We start from the raw sequence: 20905 nt of genomic DNA on the forward strand, positions 1-20905 counted from the left end.
TAAAACAAGCCATAATATTGATGTAAAAGTAGATCAGCAGAGGTTCAGTGCAGTCAACCTATAAAACCTTTCAGGGTACACTGAAGGGCTTCTGAATCTCCCATCTTAATTCTTCTGTAATTAAACTGCTTTGACTCAAGCAAAGTCAGAGGATTAACTAGGATTATAGATGCATTTTAAAACTTTTTTCAATTGCATTATTCTTATTTTATATCATTACCATGCTTCATAATGGATCCCATATTCTATTGTGTTTGAGCTTATGAATAGTTTTTCTTTGCTGTAAAATCAGTGGTTGTGAGCTCCTGTAGACCCTGTTCAGTGCTCTACTATTACCTTTTATATATCTCCCTGTTTTGTGGAACTTGAATAATAGATGTCCATTGTATTAGTCAGGATATGTTAAGTGATGCTGCACTAACAGATGCACCCTGGAGTCTCTTGACTTGTCACAATAGAGGTCTACTTCTCACTCAGCTAACGTTGGCTGTCATTCACCTGTGGCTCTGGCATCAGGACTCCAAGCTTCTTGCCCTAGAGGAGGGGCAGGGATGGAGGAAGAACATTGGTTTTGCATGGCCTTAATCTTAGAATGACACATGTCATTTTCACTGGTCACAAGTAGTCACATGGCACCAAACTAAAACTGTAAGAGGGGGGTGGAGTAATAATCATCTCTGCTACATTACTCTTTCTTTTGATCTGAGCTCTGTGTTTTCTTTTAAATCGTTAGAGTTCCTACTACCACATTTTTCTTCCTATTTAGTCTTTCATTTTTCTTACTGGTTCCTTTTCCTCTCCTTGCAAGACCTCTCCATATTTCAACAAACCAAATGCCATTTTCACCAGGAGACTCCTTATCATGTTGACCCTATTTTTTCTCTGTTATCCATCTCCCAAACTTCACTTTACCCCTCTGTGCTTTTTAGGACCTTTGATTTCCTTGTATAAATCCGACCTGCAAAGTAGTAAAAAAACCAATTTTTTGAAATCCCCATTGACATCCAATCCCACATTTTCTAAGATTCTGCAGTGACTTCCAACTACTTACTTATTAAACCTAACTCATCCTGGCTTGGCCCTCATGTGTACTAATTCATTCTCTCCTTCTCTCTCTCTCTCTCTCTCTCTCTCTCTCTCTCTCTCTCATTTTTTTATTTTTAGAGGCTATTATATATATATTTTGATATTTTTATTGAGATCAGAGAGGAAGGGAGAGAGAGAGATAGAAACATCAATGATGAAAGAGAATCACCGATCGACTGCCTCCTGCACACCCCCCACTGGGGATGGAGCCCGCAATCCGAGCACGTGCCCCCAACCAGAATTGAACCTGGGACCCTCCAGTCTGCAGTTCAAGGCTCTATCCACTGAGCAAAACCAGCTAGGGCCATTCTCTCCTTCTTGATAAGACTGGTCTCTACAGTGTCCAGCTGTATACTCAGGAGCACTCCCAGGCAGGCATCTGATTATGTGCTAATGCAGGTATGTGCTTCCTGGTCCTAAGTATGAGAGCCTTCAGGACAGGGCCTTGGGTAGAGAGTAAGCATGGTTTTTGCCTATGAGCATGAGCCAGACACCTAAATGCCTGATAGAATACATTCTTCCTCGTCAAGTCTGTTCTTTACAAAAGTCAATTTATATGTGCAATTAATATAATTTAGTTGTTATATGAAAAAGAATGTCAATACAATGAAAGAACAGTAAGATAAATTAAGCAGCCTTTTGAAAGGCAGCAGAGTAATATATTTTTTCTGGATTATAGAATTAAAAATTGCAACATAGACTCATGCTATTTGGAGTACAATTTAAATTCTTAATTTAGTCCTGTTGAGCGAACACTGACCCCCAGTAAATGCTTCCCCGGAGTCAGTCAGCTGTGCAGTGTGAACAATTTGCTTATAATGATTGTTTTCTCACTTTATACAGCTTCCTCCAGCGTTGCACCACAATTTGAAAAGAAGGGTTATAGAGAGATTCAAGAAATCCCTCTTCAGCCAGCAGAGTAACCCTTGTAATTTGAAATCTGAAATTAAAAAGGTATGGTATTCTACATTTAGGAATTCTTCTTTGGCTAACAAAAACACATCCTTTGAGTTAAATTTCCCACCTCCTTTGCCTGTTACTCTCTCCTCTATTAAAGGGTCTTATTATTTTCTTAGTCCATTCAGGCTGCTATAACAAAAACACCATAAACCAAGGAGCTTATGAACAACAGAGATTTATTGTCCACAGTTCTGGAAGCTGGAAGTTGAAGATCAGGGTGCCAGCCTGAGGACCCTCTTCGAGGTTGTAGACTGTCTACTTTTCATTGCATCCACACGTGACAGAGGAGACAGGGGAGCCCACCTAGGCCCCTGTTATAAAGGCATTTTTTAAAATAAGAGCACTTACAGAAGGCTTCCTTCCTCTGACCTAATTACCTCTCAAAGGTCCCACCTCGTAATACAATCACCTTGGGGATTGGTTTCAACATATGAATTTGGGGGGGACAAACATTCACATTGCTTCAGACACTAAGTCAAGAATATGTCTTTGCTTCTCATTTTCTCACCTTTATGTCTGAAGTCACTATTCTCAGAAGACCAGCAGAAAGTTCTTTCCATATTATTGCATGTTTTCCTAAGACTAAATGTTAGTAAATATTTTTACTCTAAATAGACTTTAATCTTGTTTTAGAGAACTCTATCCCAATTTTTTACTAGAATGTTCTTCAACAAGTCCCTAAATTGAGCTTTGCCAGTCTGAGCAAGTCACGTAACCATCTCAACCATGATTTTTTATCACCTCTGAGAACCTTACAAATAGGCTGAACTATTTGTAAGGTTCTTTCCATCTTGACATTCTGCCACTTCCTAGACTTCAGGTGCTAGTAAATATTTCTATTCATACATTCAGAAACTAAGTCACAACGAGGTCAAGTCAACCAGACAGGAAGAAAATGGTTTGTTTCTGTTTAACAACATGGTGACAGGAAATCCCTTTGTCCTGCTCAATAGCATTTTAATACAGTCGTGAAGATGGTCATAAGCTCCCATACCTGTCCCCAAAAGACCCAAGGCCCGGGCAGTTCGGGCCCACCTGGGTACAGATCCTTGGTCCCACTCCATTTTCATATAATTTTAAAAAGTTTCATCAGATACTTAAACGTTGGCACAGTCATGATTCTAATGACATTTCTTAGGGTTTCTTTTTCCTTCAGTGTCTCCAATTTTAGACATAAATGTGCTCATTATTTAGGCTCTTTGATAAGAAATTCAGACAGTGTGTTGGCTCTGTTACCTTACATCGGTGGTGGCTGCACATACACACACAGGAGATGGAAAAAATAAAAGGCACAGAAGCAGGTAAACAAAGCCTAAGCCCGCCTCACCAGAGATTAGAGAGCCGGGTTTCTTCCATGGGCTGTGTTGGCAAATAAGGCCAAGCAACAAAGCTGGGGGAGATCAGAACAGAAGTGGGGGAGGCCGCAGATCAATATTTATTTTAATATATTTCTGTATCATCTCACTCATACCAATAAATAGATTTTAAAAAGACAGAAGCTCCAATCTCCCCTGAAAAGATGAAAAGGTTTTTATATCCTTATTAAAATGATATTCAGAATAACCCTGGTTGTACACAAAACTCATTTGAACAGAAATCCCAGCTTTAGGAGATGAAAGCGCCAGACACGAACGGTCTGGTGCACAAAGGTGGTGCGGCTCTTCCCCCGAAGTAATTTTCCATCCGTGCGTGTCTTCCAAGCAAATCATTTTCTCTTTGATTACTTAGGTTTTCACTTTTGATCCCTTCCCTGCTGTCTTTTCTCTCCTAATAGAAGAGAGACTTCCTTTCGTTAAATTGCACCCCAACCGTATCTGCCTGCTTCTGTATTATGGCGGCATCTCTCATTAGAGCACCTGCCTTCTGTCCTTGGTCTGGGGAGGTAGAAGCAGGGATGGATGGGTGGTGGCGGGTGTTCAGGGAGCATGGGTGAGGGGACCCAAAGGGACATCAATTCATCTTTAATTTCACCTTGGTTAAGAGGCAGATTAAATTCTCCTATGAAGAGAGCTCCGGTCCCCTCCTCTGACAGGAGCTTGTGGTGGTTCACGCACCATGGTGTCTACCCTCCTGAGTCAGTTGGTCCTCATCTCCTAGGTGCTAAAGAAATCTTCATCCTGGGATGTCAACATATTTTCTATCCTTCGCCACTGAACTGAGAAGCCAACTCCTTCATAAAAACCTTCCATCATTTCCCTGTCCAGAATTCATCTCCCTTTCCCCATACTTCAGGCCCTTCTCACACATATTGCTGTGTTTTAAGTACCTTGTCATCTGCCTTACTTTCCTGTTTTTCCCAAAGGCAGTAAATGTGTCTTATTCTTCTTTGATTCCCTCAGGGTCTTGCACAGTGCCTGGCACATGGTAGGTGCTTGATGTGTAGTTGTTGAATATAGAATATATTCCACATATATTCCATATAATATATTCTATGTTGGTTCTATATAATATATTCACATATGAATATAGAAGGAAGCCCTTCTGCCCCACCTAAATCTAAATGAGAAAAACCAGTGGCCTTTGTTTTTCCTCCTTTCTGGCACAATCTCTTGTTAATGATGACTTTTGTTCAGAGATGGATTTTTCATCCCCTGTACAACCACAGAAGAGTGGCCAACTAGCCTTTGACTGACACGGTCACCCACCAGGGCCCTGGAAGCAGTGAATGGTGAGGGCACCTCAAATGCATTTGATTTCCACCTTCCCCTCTGGAACTTCTCCTGAAACTTAGGGACAGGTCTCTAGTCTGAAGGAGTCGTTACGGGATCACTGTGGCTATGACCCAGCAGGCTATAGAGAGGAATTAAAAATAAATAAATGAAAAGGAAAATCCCTTTTCTAACAAATGAAGGTCCTTATTCATAACTCACCTGAGGTGCTTCTTCAGTCCAGTGGGCTCCACCTTGGCCAGAGCTGCAGAGGAATAAAGCATCCGAGTCATTGTGTAGGTGTCTCTGAGAACTAGAACTTCCAGTATGGGAGGAAGGAGAAAAAACAAGATAGCAGATAGTCACTCAAATTAGAATAGAAAGTATCAATATGAATGAATACGAATCACATCTTTTAAAAAATACAGATATTTTCTAATGTTTTCACTAAAGTGGTCTAGAAACTAAACAAGCAGCAACGAACTCCCTTAACACCCAAGTTTTCAGGAAAGTAAAAGGATAGAACTGTATTTTTTTCTAAAGTGTAGTGTTTGGCTACATGGAGATTGAAAAAACACAAATGGTTTGTTTTTACAGCATCCAAAGTGCATTCCTGGGATATATGTTGCTAATATGAAATGTTTTTTATTAAGGTATAAAATGCGTAATGCACACAGAGATACACTTACAGCTCCCTGAACTTTAACACATATGTTCCCCTATGTGTTTAACACATATGTTCCCCTAGGTGACCACCACCTACACTGACACAGAACAGTTCTTCTCCCCCAGAAGGCTCCTGCCTGCCCTTTCCTGGCCCCTGCCACAGTGCACTTGTGTTCCCGATTTCTATCCCCATCAGTTAGTTTTGCCTGATTGTGAAAATGTATTATCAGTGAAGTCATATGCTTTGTATTCGTTTGATTCTGGTTCGTTCGCTCTACCCATTTGCTGTGGGTGTCCAGAGTCTGTTCTTCCTCATTGCTTTGAAGAAGTCCATTGGGTAAGCACACCACAACACGGCATTTCTATTTTCCCGCTACCAGGGAACATTAGGGCCGTTTATAGTTTAGGGTATTGTGAGCAAAAGTGCTATGAACATTCTTATACATTTCTGTTGACGGACAGACATAGTCATTTCTTTTGTGTAGCTACGTAAGAGTGGGATTGCTGAGTCATAGGGGAGGCATATGTTGTTTAATACATACTGCCAAACAGTTTTCCCAAGTGATTGAACATGATGTATTTTATTTTATGGTTTTTTTTTGTTATTGTTGTTAATTCTCACCCGAGGATATTTTTCCATTGATTTTTTAAAAGAGAGTGGAAGGAACAGGGAGAGATATATAGAGAGAAACATTGATGTGAGAGAGACAAATCAATTGGTTGCTTCCCATAGGCACCCTGACTGGTTCCGGCAACTCAGGTATGTGCCCTTGACTGGAATTGAACCCTGGACCCTTCAGTCCACCACCCGGTGCTCTATCCACTGAGCCAAATGAGCTAGGGCACTATGATGTATTTTAATTCATTAACAGAGTATGTGACTCTAAGGTAACCACTATTATGTGGTCCAAATTGTGCCATATGTTTGTTAATATGAGTCGACATTTTAAAAATATATTATGTCAGCACAGGCACTCAACCTTGGCCAGTCCACATGCTGGTTGGAATTAAAAGTGAGAGGAGGATAAAAAATGTTTATAGTAAAAAATTTCATTAAAAATTTCAGCTGCACAGAAGGGCATTAAACAATTGCAACTTCAATAAATTCTGTCATTTGGTGAATTACTCTTTCCTTTAGATCAGTGGTTCTCAACCTTGGCTGCACATTAGAATCACCTGGGAATCTTTTTAAAATCCTGATTTCTGGGCCTCATCCTCCAGAAATTCTGTTTCTTTGTTACTAACGTTGTGGCCCCACCCCATAACAAAGAAACAGAATTTCTAGAGGATGGGGCCCAGAAATCAGGATTTTAAAAAGATTTCCAGGTGATTCTAATGTGCAGCCAAGGTTGAGAACCAATGCTTTAGAGTGTTGGGAATCAATGTGTGGAAATTAAAATTAATTAATAGTTATTCAGGCAAATGTATTAAGAAATGTGTTTGCTTTGGTAGAAGAAGAAGGCATTGTTCAAAGCAGATAGGTGGTTTGGGCTAAACATACTGTTCTGTTGAATAATTGAAGTTCATTCCACCTACGCATGATTAAAAAAAAACAAAACAGCACATTTTGATGTCCCAATCCGTGACATTATTTTTCTATCTATTTCTTATTTCGCTCTCATAAAGCTATAAAGTGTAGCGTTTTTTTTTCTTTTCATATGACCAGGGAATTATCTAACTTGCTCTCGGTGTAACTTGGCTGTTTCTGATTTATACGTTATTTTGGAAGGAAGAAGATGTGTGTTTATCTATTTACAAGGGATTGAAATGCACAGAGCACTAAATTTTCTGTGCAGTCGCAGGGAAATGGAAAAGCTCACATAGAGGCCTCCTGCCATTTGCTTCCGAGTGTAAAAGATGATGTGGTTTTGCTTTTTCTGTTCCAGTTATCTCAGGGATCTCCAGAACCGATCGAGCCCAGCTTTTTCACGGCGGATTATCATTTATTACATCACTCAGCAGGTGGAAACAGTCTGTCCCCAAGTGAACCGGCAGGTAATGGTCCCCAGCATGGGCAATCTGACGCTCACAGAGAAATATAGCTGTTGGAGCGAGACCTACCTTTAAAGATTATAATCTTCAATTTAAAAGAAAAATAGAGCTTATTTTGATTGTCTAGAGAAGTAGTTCCAAGGGATACAGTAGGAATCTAGAAATCCCCTAGTCGTGGCAGCTTCCTTGATCATTAATACTGTAAACAAACAGCAGAATCCGTGTGGGTGAATTATATTTCCTTTTATTTCTTCTTGCTTATCTGGTCATGACAAATCAAATGCCCCAAAGCATCCAGGGAAATAAAAAGCAGAAATGAAGAGTTTGGATATTTAAAATGGAGAAAATTTGAACCTTATGTGAAGGATCCACATCCGACATATTTAATTTTTTTCTTTTGCACAAATCTCACATCAGGGGGCTATATACAGCATAGGGACTAAAGGTACAGATTCTTACAGATTCTAGACATAGATGCCTAGATTCACATCTGGGCTCATCCATTTAGTAGCTGATTTGGGCAAGTTATTTGGCCTTTCTGCATCCAGTTTACTTGCCTATAAAATGGGGATAAAAATGGTACCCGTATCACAGAGTTAAAGTGAGGATCTGTGTAAACTCGGAAAAAGTGCTTGGCCATGAGTAGGGGCTCAGCACATGTTACATGTCTTGTGACATTTGAACTCTCAGAAGTTTTCAAGCTACTTGAGGTTTCAGAATTACCCATAGTTTTTGAGTCCCTGTAAACTATAGTCACATCACTCAGTAGAATGGATAGAAGTCAAGTTTACAGTTAAATGAAGACTTGTCATCTCAGCCTAGAAAAATACTCACTTTGGTTGTGTCTTTGTGGTTGCCTAATGTAGGCAAATTATTTCACGTATTTATTATTAAATGTTCCCTAAGTCTTCGATTCTTGGGATAAAGCTAGCCTGTGTAGGCAGAATTTCACGTGAAATAGATCCCGAGAAATCCATAAGGTGAAGATAAACTGTTGTCTAAAGTCATTTGCTTTTGAAAGCATCTCCCAGGCAGGCGAGTCAGTCTGCAGGTGAGCCTTCTGACAACAGCAGCTCTGTGAACTGAAGAGTCTGGCAGAAGTCTCTCTGTGGCCTAAGAGCAAGTGGACAGATTGGACCAGGACAGCTGGACACCCCACCCCAGAGCAGACCAGGAATATCCCTTGTCACAGCAGGCTGGGCAAAAGCAAAGACAGCAGACCCCATGGGCTTTAAAAGCAAGCTTCCTCACACCTCCCATGCTCATGCCTCCCCTTGACCTTCAACCCATTTTTTTTCTTCTCTCTCCAAACTGGCAGGGGAGCCCCAGGGCATCCACAAGTCAGTGTTGATTGATTTGAGTGGAAGCTGGTTGATGTTGCTTTGGGTGGCATCAGCGTGGCTTACGGTGTTAGCATATCATACTCAGACCAAACATCAAAACAAGTATTGCCTTTATTTTATGGGGTTTTTTTTGTTATTGTTAGAAAGGAAGGCAGCTCCTCCAGGCAATAAAAGGCCACTTTGGGAGAACAAACTCCATAAGACTGTGCTTCCTACAGCTACTTTTAGCCATATATAATGTGTATGTGGATTACACATACACTGTTGTCTAAAGTCATTTGCTTTTGAAAGCATCTCCCAGGCACTTATCTATTCTCTACCTTGTGGACTAGTAAGAGTTCAATGATAAGAACATTCACCCATCAGGTAGTTGCAGTTTGGAATCATCTCTCTCTCTCTCTCTCTCTCTCTCTCTCTCTCTCTCTCTCTCAATGGAGGAATACCCTAAATCTTTGTGTATTATTTTGTGATGGCTACCTCAAAAGCACCTATGTATTAAAGGAAGAGAAAAAGTTTGACTGCTCTATTTGGAATGTTTGCAGTACTCATCTTCATCATTAAAAAACTGACCTGTTCTCCCTGCAGTTGAGCCATAATTGCCAATAAAGTCTAACTAAGAAAATGTGAACCAAACGTCAGACTTTCCATCATTTATTGCAGGCCTCCCCACCAGCTTTGACTTGGAGGAGGGAATAACGTATGAGCAGATGCAGGTGAGGTTTCGGCAGTACCTCTGGATGACTTTATTTTGTTGCTTTTAACTCAATGCTAACCCGATTTTTTTTTTCCAACTGTAGACTGTGATTGAAGAAGTCCTAGAGGAAAGTGGTTATTACAATTTTACTTCTAACAGGTGAGCTCTAGAGTTTGCTTTCCAATTTGAAATATCATTTGAGATCATTGGATATTAGATCTAGTTTCTCTATATTTGATTCCAGAGGGCTTTCCCAACTTTTATTTTAAACACTTTTATAAAATATCTTGTCTCGGACTAGATACACCATTGGTAGAATATATGTTTCTCATCTTTTTTTACAGATGCAGTGTTGTGGAAAAGAAAGGGTGACCACTTAGTAATAATTTACTCCCATAAAAATATGAGCACAGTAAAATTTTTAGATTTTTTTTTAAAAAAAGCAGTTGTTTGCTCCATTCCATTAGAGCTGTAATCTCAGATTTCCATCCCTGAAATCTACCCATTGCTTGTATATGATGCAAGAGGAAAAATGCAGCAAAACAATCACTTCTGGTCACTTATGTTTGTGAGAGAGGGACTTGTTGTTATGTGTTGCCATTTGAGTACACTATACAGGGGTTGTATAGTATCTTCTACTATAACCATTATTGATGCTCTAAAAATATACTCTATTTTGTCAATTTAGTCCAGTTCTGGATTCCTACAGTTTTACTCTTGGGCATGGTGTTGGACACAAAGATTTGAGTATAATTAGTTTATTTAAGAGGCAATTCCAGGAAGCACTGGTAGGGGAAGAGATCATTCAATTAAAAAATCAACTAAATATTAATGATCTCTTCCCCAAGCAAGTTACCATTGTAGATGACTGGAGCTTGATCCCACCAGAGAATCTGAGAGCCTGTGTAGAACATGGGCCTCACTATTCCTCCAATTTCCATCAATTATTGTTTGAGGCATTTCCCCAGGAGATGTTAGTTACCCGGCATTTCTGGCCTTCTAGAAAGTGGACAAAGCCTATTCTAGAGGCCAGAGAAACTCTCAAGGAAAAGAAATGAAGATGCTGGCCATTGGAATCAGGCCGGCATGCTTCGAAGTGGTAAGGATGAAGGAATATGGGAATTGACAGTGTCTACTACACACCAGTTGTCTCTTGAGTTTTCCAAGAAGCCACACAGAATATGCATGGATAGTAAGCAACCACATACACATTATATATGGCTAAAAGTAGCTGTAGGAAGCACAGTCTTATAGAGTTTGTTCTCCCAAAGTGGCCTTTTATTGCCTGGAGGAGCTGCCTTCCTTTCTAACTAGTGAAACTATCTTGTGACATGATTTAAATTATTCAAGAAGTCTTCCCCAAAGATAACTATTAGTAGCCATGGTGAGAGAAAGAGGGCCCAAGAACATCCTGTGAAGGTCATTATATGGAAATTAGATTCTTTGTGAGGTAAGTTCAGTTTCCAACATTGTTTTTCCTTCTGTTTCACGAGTTGTTCTTATGAATCACACATGAGATTATTCAACTGCTTGTTCTTTTGGTGTGGCAATATATTTCCAAAATACTACCTTCATAAATGTAGTTCTGTTTTGATTTGTAACTGAAGTGATGAGTAATTCTCATTTTCCAAGGATATATTGTTAATAGAAATCTCCATCTCTGTGTTCACTAGCTTTCCAGCATTCCTGGAGAGATGTAATTTTTCACTGTCTACTCCCGGACTGGGAACACTCAGCCTTCCATGGATAGTGTGAATGTCTCTGTTCTTGACTCTTAGCATCTTATTTCAAGTGATTTGTCTTAAGTGTGGGCAAAAGTAATACTTGTCAGCTTTTAATATGTATCTTCTCAGAGACTCAGGATCATGGGCAATAACTATCTTCATATTTTGCAGAAAAATCAACTAAATATTAATGAAAAAAACAGGTGTTTAAGGAACTTAGAGAACTTTTTACATGAGCTAATTTTCCTTTAAAAAAAAAACAATTTCAGCCTTATTTTGAAAAATTTGCTTGTTTTTCAGTTCTACTATCACATTTTAAAAATAAAATCAAACATTACTTCTACTTCCAAAGACATATTCCCGTATTAAAAGACATTTCAGATTCTCTTATTATGATAGATAAAATGCTTAATAACAAAGGCAAAAAATTATTCACATTTGTATTCAGAATTGTGAATAGAATAGGAAGACATGATTTAAATGATCAACTTCAAGCAAAATAGGATATATATGAAATATTCTTGAAAATGCTTTAAATGAAAATGATTCACCCATGTATAAATCCATATAACCATAACACTCCCTTTTCTGCTTCTACTAGCAATGCCTATGCACATTAAATATCCATTTTATATATACATCAGTTAAATGGGAGTGGGGGGAGCAATGCAAGTTGATTCAATGTAGATCTCTTTTTATCTTGCAATATCCCTATTTCTCAACACATATTTCTTGGGAGAAAGACTCTTTACAGTTGACCAGTAAAAATAACCCTTGGTTTTGCTTAAAGCCATCACTTGTATACTGGTATTCCAAATTAATTCCCAAGAAATAATTCAAGTTCTACTTAGAAGAACCTAATACTTTAGAAGCTGGAAATACACATAATTTCAAATAATCAAATCAGCTGTGACAGTAATGATTTTTTTTTATAATCAAAGGATAGAGGATGTTAACTATCACAGAACATGTATAGGTATTTAGAATCAGTAGGTTATGTTTTCCCAAATACCTCTTAGAGAAGAGCTAATATTACTAGAGATATTAATAGATGTTCCCTGAAAAATAAAGTTTCATGACCAAATATATTTGGGAAACTCTGAATGTACAATTTTCCATTTGTGAAGAATGTTGACACACATACTGTATTAAAGACTCTGAGATGGACTGTAGGAAAGAAATCTGTTGACTTTGTTTAGCCCAGTAATTCCTCAGCTTTTACTGGGAACACAAGTTGAGAAAAACTGCCCTAGCAATATGATTAGAAATGGGAAACATTGTTTTATCTCCTCTGCCAGTGTCTACTCAGATCTGCTATTGTTCTCATTATCTTCATCATCATCATCATCATCATCATCATCATCATCATCATTATAAAATGTTATTAAATTACAATGCACAGCGAATTATATACCTAATTCATGTTTACAACTTAAGACTGTCCAAATTTATACACACATCTACAAGGCATCAAGATAGCAACTAAAGCATTAAGCCAAAAGATGACACATTTTCAGCTTAAAGGCTTTATTTAGGGATAGAGCCATGCCACTGGCATCTAGCTATTGGCTATCTTTTGGGAAGATTTCTAGAACTATTCAAATAATGAGGATAGTGCTGGGGCAGTTGGTAGAAAGAATCTCTCTGGCACAAAATGCTGTATTAGTTTTAAAAAATGGTAACAGAAACAGAAATAGCAGCAAGAAACCATAACCAAATAGGGGATTCTTCATTTCTGGGCTTCTGGGAAGGGGAGGTAGGCCAGAGTGGAGAGGAAGAAAGCAGGGTAAAGAAAATGAAACAAGGTCAAAACAAACTTGGCCAGCCCAAAGCAGATCATTTCTAGGGTTATATGATTAATCATATTTGACACATAAACATTTAACTTTCTTACCAGAAAGATACAGCCTAGCATGCCTTAATGTTCTCATTGTTGTTTGTGAGAGTAAAACTGAGTTCTGTGAACAAATAGATGACAAATATATACTTAGAGGTAACATTAATATTTTATTTTGTAACGATAAAATATGTGTTGAGAAATAGGGATATGCAAGATAAAGAGAGGTCTACATTGAATCTATTTGCATTGCTCCCCTCCCCCCATTAACTGATGAATATATAAAATATTTAATGCATAGGCACATTAAATATTCAAGCTACTTTGAATAGGTGTTTATTTTTGCACTATACAAGGTTATCAGTTCCTATTGAGTTCATAATTTGAAAAAGGCATTGTGTTGGTCCTGAACATTAGTAAAAGGTTACTTTCTAAAAATCTCCTCATTCTATTATCATTTAGAACTGCTTTTTTACTTGTTGTGATTTATTTACTTATACACCTGAGCAACTGCTCTGGAAATGGAATGTGTAAGCTAAAATATTCATGACTCTATAGAACTCTCTCCACTTCTGAATCTTCTAGGTATCACTCCTATCCATGGGGGACCAAGAACCACCCAACCAAAAGATGAAAATGCTGCACTCTGAATGAACTTGGTTTGCCCAGTGAAGTTCAAGTTCGGGACTTCTGCCACCACTGCAAGATGCCTGAGGACTGGGTGCTGTTAAAAGCATGTGGAGGATGCCATGGTGCTGGCAGGACCTATTTCTGGAGGTCTGGTGGTAGGCTCTGTGAGGGCTGCAGTGCTTGGAGGCTCAATTCCTGGGATGCATTACACACGGGACGACAGGGCTCCCAGTGTGCTCCTGGGAGAAGATGCTGCAAATTCACCTGTGGGAAGAAAACCCACTCCTCACAGAACTTTCCTCCAAGTTAGAAAAAATGAACACCTTGTCATATGTTTCAAAGAAATATTTTATACTTAGAATTGCTAAGTTCAGAGACATCTAGCCTTCCATGTATAAAAAATAGTTTTAGATAAAGAAAATTATAGGACTCAAAATAATAACATATTGGGTGATTCACTGTATCTCCCATTTTTTTAATCTTAAAAGATATTTAAAATGTGATTGAATTTTTTTGTTTGTTTGTTTTAATGAAAGGATTGGTTCTCTCTTAACCACTTGGGTGCTAGTGGTCTTGAACCCGGATACAGTGTAGACAGTATTGTAACCTTGCACAGCCTCTGGGAATAACTATCAAATAGTCATATTTAAGTTAGAGTAATAGACTATATGGATATACAGTGTGTATATGTACATATGAGTGGGGCAGAGGGGATTTGGATTAGGCTAATGCTTTGCTGCTAATCAAACTTATAGTGTTTTTAGAGCACTTTAAAGAATTCATAGAATCTGTGAAAGAGATGCAATATTCCTTATTCTAAGTCCCCCCCTTACTAAAATTACATTGTTATAAAATTTCTTTTGTTGAAAATTTGAAATGAAAATAAGTTATATAATAAAATTGAAGTTCCTTGATTCATTGAGACATCCCTTAAAAAGAGAAATCAGAATACCAAACAGTGTCCCATTCCTATATAGAAAGAATTTACGATGGAAACTTTCTAGATTCTTATTAGGCTATAATATCTTCATTTGGCTTCCTATAACTTCTGTAATGTCAAGAAATGCCCTTATTGTCAAATCAGACTGCACTTCTAACTCCTTAAAGAATATTTTAATGCTATATAATTAGTAATCTGAAATTAGTCTTTTTGTTTACTTTTCACTGAGTTCTGTTATCTTTTACATTGGTATATTTTTAGCATGATTGAATAGGATTTATTTCAATATATTTGCAGCGGTTAAAACACTACCTTTTGTATAGAATGGGAAACTATTTTAATGTGAATCCATCTTGTTTTACAATTAGCATGTTTAATACTTAAATGATACCCAAATTCCCTTTAGCTAATGCCTTTGAAGACTGTCAATGAATCTTTGTCTTCAAGCCAAAGTAATAACAAATACAGTGCAATTTATAGATTCACATCTAATTTAAAATCATAGATGCAAATATAGTAATGAAAAATTTCATTTTCAGCTTTCAAACCAATTCCATCCAAATGTGAAATTTACATGTGAAATCAAAATGCTGTGGTTTTGTTGATTTAAACCAAGCAAAATTTTATTCCTCTTCCATTTAATTTGAACCGGAACTATTACTTTTTATGTGTGTGTTTTTTTAAAAATATATGGCACATTTTCTCATTGTATAGGAGGCATAGGCCTAGAGGGGCAGTACTTAGCAATAACCCAAGCTCTGTGGTGAAAGTTTGAACAATAAAGTTCTTTATCAAATGACAATATATAGAAAAGAATAGTCTTCAGAGGTCACAGGTTGGTTAGAGAAGAGACATTATGTCTGGAAGACGGTCTTCAGTGCATGTAGTCAATCTCATTAATGCACTGAGCAGAAGATTTCCATCTCACACTTTCAGGCCAGACGAAGAGCGTGGATTATTAGGAGCCAGTAAAAACGAACAAAAATAAGCAAATGCATGTCTTGTTCAGCAGCAGCTTCAGGCCCAGCACTGATAAGTGGATTCTTTTGCCAAAATAATGGAGGTGTGCTGTTTGAATCCCTCCCTTTAACTACCAGTTACTGAATCAACATTCTCCCAGGTAAGAACTAGCCTTTAAGAGGAAGTTAGGTCCTGGTAAGGAACCACTTTGTGCACGGAGCACATCCCAACAGCAAAGTTAACTTTCAAAAGCCTAGTCTTTCGAATAACAAGCTCCGCTCCCCCTTACAAGGGAACAAGAAGGATCGTTTTGTTTTGACGATCTGAACTGTCTTCTAGTGCAAAGAAATTGTTACTTGAACTTAAGAGACCTCATCATGTTTCCTTGATTGCATTTTCAAAGGTTCTCTTTCTTTTGTACAAGTTTTAATTATGGGTTGCGAAATGAAATCCCTGTGAATCTATCTCATGCTCCATCGCTGAGTATTTGTATGGGACGGAATATGAGTCAGTCTTTTCAGATCACCTTTGTTACACAGGCACTTCAGTGAATGATGTTATGATCCACCAGCTCTATCTGAATATGTGTATTTGAAACCTTAGTTTGCTTCTTCAGAGCAAAATGTTCCTTCTCAGGGAAGTGACTGCAGCAGGTCTATGAGCTTCCTGGTTGTTAACCTTGTCTCCTTCCAGATGTATTTCATTAGAGATCTTCAGGACATAGTAATATGCACACTAGACCCAGTGCTCACGGAGGAATTTCAGAAACCCAGAGAAATGCTGCTTGAGTTTAATATGGTCAGTGTGCACAATCTGTTTCGGCATTCTGAAGCAGAACCTCATTCGCAAACGCTGTTATAAAGTTTACCCAAACGGTGGCACTGACTAGGAGTTAAGGTCTTCCTAGAGGTACCATCTATGACTTAATAAATACCATTTTTTTCCTTTTTTTTATTGTCTAAAGTTTTACATATGTCTCCTTTTTCCCGGCTTGACCCTCCTCCCCCAGCCATTCCCACCCCCTCACCCCCACCCCGCCAGAGCAAGCCCCAACCGCCCCAGTGTCTGTGTCCATTGGTTATGCTAATATGCATGCATACAAGTCGTTTGGTTGTTCTCTAACCTCCCCCTCCCCTGCCATTTGTCTCTGGATCTATTCTTGTTCATCAAATTATGTTGATCATTGTATCCCACAAATGAGTGAGATCATATGATATTTGTCTTTCTCCGACTGGCTTATTTCACTTAGCTTAATGCTCTCCAGTGCCATCCATGCTGTTGCAAATGGTAAAAGTTCCTTCTTTTTTATAGCGGTGTAGTATTCCATTGTGTAGATGTACCATAGTTTTTTAATCCACTCATCTGCTGATGGGCACTTAGGTTGTTTCCAAATCTTAGCTATTGTAAATTGTGCTGTACCATAAATTTTAATGTACGAAAACAAATATAGGGCTGCTTGATTATGTGCAATTGCAGCAATATCCTTAATCATCACTCATATTGAAGACATGTGAAGGCGATAATATTGTTTAGTCAACTCTGTCAGTATTAATATGCGTAGAATCCACATCCTTTCTTTGATTTGCTGAATTGTGAAATATATTTATGGCTATTCCTTTGCTTGGAGTGGCAAGGAACTGAGTACAATCGATATGCTGGCTTCCTTTAGAAGTAGGCCCCGCTTCTACCTGAAAGCAGGAAACGCTTCTTTATAAGCTGCTTTTATTGTTTGCCTTTCACTTGTCTAATGTTGTGTATTCATGAGCACACAAAGCAACTGGAGAGGCAGGCAATGCAGCTGCAGAGGGTGCCTGAGCAAGGGATGCTTGGTGCTTTTAGAGATTGACCTTGACTTTGGGTAAATTTCTGTCCAAATATGCAATTGTTCATGTTTAGCAACTAACTGTGATAAGTGTATTCCATATCTTTATAATTTCTTTCAGATTGCACACATTGGTGGAAGTGGGCATCATTTTGTATATCTTTTCAATTGAAACGTGCTGCTAACTGTATACTTCACCTTGAATGCTGTTTTTCATGTTGATGGGAAGATTCAAACGTCTCAGGGAAAGAACTTTGTGATAAAGAAATCCTTATGTGTGTGATTATTATAGCTGGTTACGTTCCTGCCACGGTGTTGCTTTGAGGTTTGCAAGAGGAACAGGAAAGAGTTTATAATTTTGATGGGATGGATGTTGCCAGTTTACACATGCTCTGGGTCAATGCACAGTAGTTGTTTTTTTTTAAAAATGAAGACCAAACACCCTAAAATGATAGCAGCATTCTTGATATGTGAGGTATGCTAGAGTTTTAACTACATATATGCAGTGATTAATAATATACAACAATTTAAATACAATTTATTGCTTTTATCCTAAAAGTAAATGAGCTCTATATTCTCCATTGAAAACTAAAAATCACTCCTCTAAACATGACAAGTTGTCTTTTTTCATGTTGTACTATGGCCCTCTGCCCTGTGCCCAGAAACTGCATTTAGGGGTAGCAGATGTGTGTTATAGCAAATGTATGACTTTTTAACTGCTGTTCTTTGGAACTAGCTTACCTTTGTTTTCCTCCGAACAAAGTTTTGTCTTTATAGAAAAATCAGTCATTTTGACAGTTCATCAGCGAGTCTGGGTTGATACTCAGAATTGATCTGATGAGCTCACACATGAAAAATTAGCTGAAGTTTTTGCAATCATATGACAGAATGGTCCCATGTCACAAGTAGAGAGGTTTGGACTAGAAGTAACAAACCTAGAGGAACACATACTTTAAACCCTTAGCACCTTTAAGTCAGACTGTGAAAGTCACATTCAGAATGATATTCTTCACCCATGAGTCAGTTCCGCATTTCAAGCACCATCGAGTCAGGATTCTGAAAGAGAACATAAGGCTTATCAATGACTATTGAATTTGCTTTCCTTGCCCTCCACATCCTCTGTGTCTGCCTCCTACGTCAGTGACTTGTGAAGGGAATGCGGCTGGTTTGGGGATAGCTCATGTCAGGAATGAGTACCTGAAGTGTTTGTATGAGTCCAACATTACATCGCGGGGGGTGAGGACATGTAAGCTCTCGGGAGTGAAATCCCAGCTTATCAAAGATGAAAGATGGATCCCTCACGGACATGGGATGGTCCCCCAATAAACACTATTTTGAGAAGTTGGAGTCCATGTAGAAGGCAAGTAGTTCCCCAGCGCCTGATATTGCCCTGCAGGCTCCTCACAGGTGGTGAGCAGTTGGCAAGGGACCAGGTAACTCCATGCACTGGACTGACTCATGTCACTCCCCAGAGTGCAGTGTCATTGGACTGTGGTCTCTGAGCTCTCGCCAGTCAGGTGACCCCCAGAGTGGCCTCCTGAGGCTCCCAGTAACTTGTTGGTCAAATCCCTGGGGCAGGGTCCCTATGCAGCAGGAAACACCTCAAAGAAGCACTTCTGTCTGCCATCAAGTGAATGCAGTTCTGCCTCTGGGAACCATGGTTTCTCCCCTGTCTTTCCTCTATGGCCTCAGGCCTGTTTCCTCTGATAATGCACATTTTATAAGAAAGATATGTGGACCTTAGGTAAGTGCAGGCAGATTGGAGTATGCCGACACTTAGCTAGATTAGATAAGAAACATTTGAAGGTATTTCAAGCAAACCACGCACTTGACTGATGACTCATGGAGAGATCCCATCAGTTCGCTCTTCCGAAATGGGAAACAAAAACCAGTTAAAAGAAAAATCCTCTGAGGGCATTTTGTTTACTGGCATTTAGTGGACCAAACGGAATTGGAATGCTTCCTGTGTTTTATTGTTCTCAGCGGTGAGTTCGTCAGGATCGACAGGAACAGAGCTGCTCTCTGCAAAGGGCAGCCCCTGATCCCACGTTGCTCAGGATTTCTATTATCTGGGCGGCCGAGGTCTGAGACAAAGGCCTGGGCCCACAGGACGGAAAAGTACTGCCGATTTGCGCTCCTCACCTCAGCCTCTAAGAGGGTATCTCCTGGAACACCCCCACTCCATTCCTCCCCCAGAAGAGACTGTTCCCGGGTGTCCTGCTGGGGTCCCTGAGTTTTTTGAGATGTTGGCAGTTCTGTGACCACGTGTGATGTGGAAGGCAGAGGATGGCGGACCCCCCTGCACATGGTCCCGTCCTCCCCAAACCTCCCAAACACCTTCCTGTGTGAGCACATGGAGCCTGAGCTGCTGATGACCTTGAGGCCTTGGAAGCAAAGGAAAATGAAACGCCTTTATAAAGGACTTATAAAAAAATGCAAGCAGCCTTTATTGTTGCTATCGCCTTAGATATGCTCTGTAAAATGCTAAAGAAAATTAAAAATGTATTTTCAACCTTACTGGAAATTGTTTTTCTTTTATCAGGCGTTCATAGCAAATGGTCATATTTTTTCTCTCACCAGCCCCCGAATCTCTCCTTTTATACTTATAAGTCTTTTGATTTTAAGAAAAATGTTCCAAATAGGCAATGATGCACATGTTTAATCTCAAAAGTGTCCTGCAATTTTAATTGGTGGGTCCCTTCCTGCAGCAGTCATCTATTGTCACAAATGTGGCACAGTGAAGCCCCTCAAAATTAATGGCTTGAAATGACAAGCATTTATTATTTCTCATGAAGCTGCAGGTCAGCTGGGTGATACTCTGCTGGTCTGAGTGGGGCTCAGCTGATTTCCACTGGATAATCTCCGGTGTCTGTGGTCAGCTGGCAGGTTGCCTGGGGTCTGGCTGGTCTAGGATGGACTCGGAGGGGAAAAGGAAGCTCTCCTCTGCGTCTCTCACATCCCTCCTGCAACTTAGCAGACGAGTTCTTGTGGCTGGCAGTAGCAAGGGCTGAAGAAAGAATGTAGACATGCAAGACTCCTTTGTCAAGCTTCTGCTTATGTCAAGTTTTCTCCATTCTCATTAGCCAAAGCAGATCACATGATCAAACCCCCCCACCCACCCCCGTTAGTGTAGGCAGATGTATCAGGTTTTTATTGCTGCGTAACAAATTGTTATAAACTTGGCAATTAGAAAAAGTACGTTTTTTAATCTCTCGAGAAGTTTGGCCATGGCTTTGCTGTGTCCTCTTATAGGCTAGAACAGGGGTGGGCAAACTTTTTGACTCGAGGGCCACAATGGGTTCTTAAACTGGACCGGAGGGCCGGAACAAAAGCATGGATGGAGTGTTTGTGTGAACTAATATAAATTCAAAGTAAACATCATTACATAAAAGGGTACGGTCTTTTTTTTTTTTTAGTTTTATTCATTTCAAACGGGCCGGATCCGGCCCACGGGCCGTAGTTTGCCCACGGCTGGGCTAGAATCAAGTATGGGCAGCGGGCAGGCTCTCATCTGGGCCTTGGGATTCTCTTCCAAGCTCCTATGATCACTGGCAGACTTCAGTTCCTTGTGTTTGTAGGACTGAAGTCCACAGCAATTAGATG

At 39.4% G+C, this 20905-nt stretch overlaps 1 protein-coding gene across 2 annotated transcripts in view; it reads left to right on the top strand.

The window, feature by feature from the left end:
• The window catches only part of NEK10 (NIMA related kinase 10), a 144662-nt gene extending 124881 nt beyond the window's left edge, over window positions 1-19781 (top strand). For both annotated transcript variants that reach the window (XM_070433299.1, XM_070433300.1), the window contains 5 exons: window positions 1930-2040; window positions 7247-7355; window positions 9356-9408; window positions 9493-9548; window positions 13536-19781. In XM_070433299.1, coding sequence (XP_070289400.1) covers window positions 1930-2040; window positions 7247-7355; window positions 9356-9408; window positions 9493-9548; window positions 13536-13584 — 378 coding nt within the window. In that variant the 3' untranslated portion in view covers window positions 13585-19781. The remainder of the gene's footprint in view (window positions 1-1929; window positions 2041-7246; window positions 7356-9355; window positions 9409-9492; window positions 9549-13535) is intronic.
• The last annotated feature ends 1124 nt before the right edge of the window (window positions 19782-20905 follow it).

The sequence above is a fragment of the Myotis yumanensis genome, unplaced genomic scaffold, assembly GCF_028538775.1.
Source record: "Myotis yumanensis isolate MYYU_CA2020_CCGP unplaced genomic scaffold, mMyoYum1.0.hap1 SCAF_14, whole genome shotgun sequence".
In the NCBI taxonomy this organism is placed as follows: Eukaryota; Metazoa; Chordata; class Mammalia; order Chiroptera; family Vespertilionidae; genus Myotis; species Myotis yumanensis.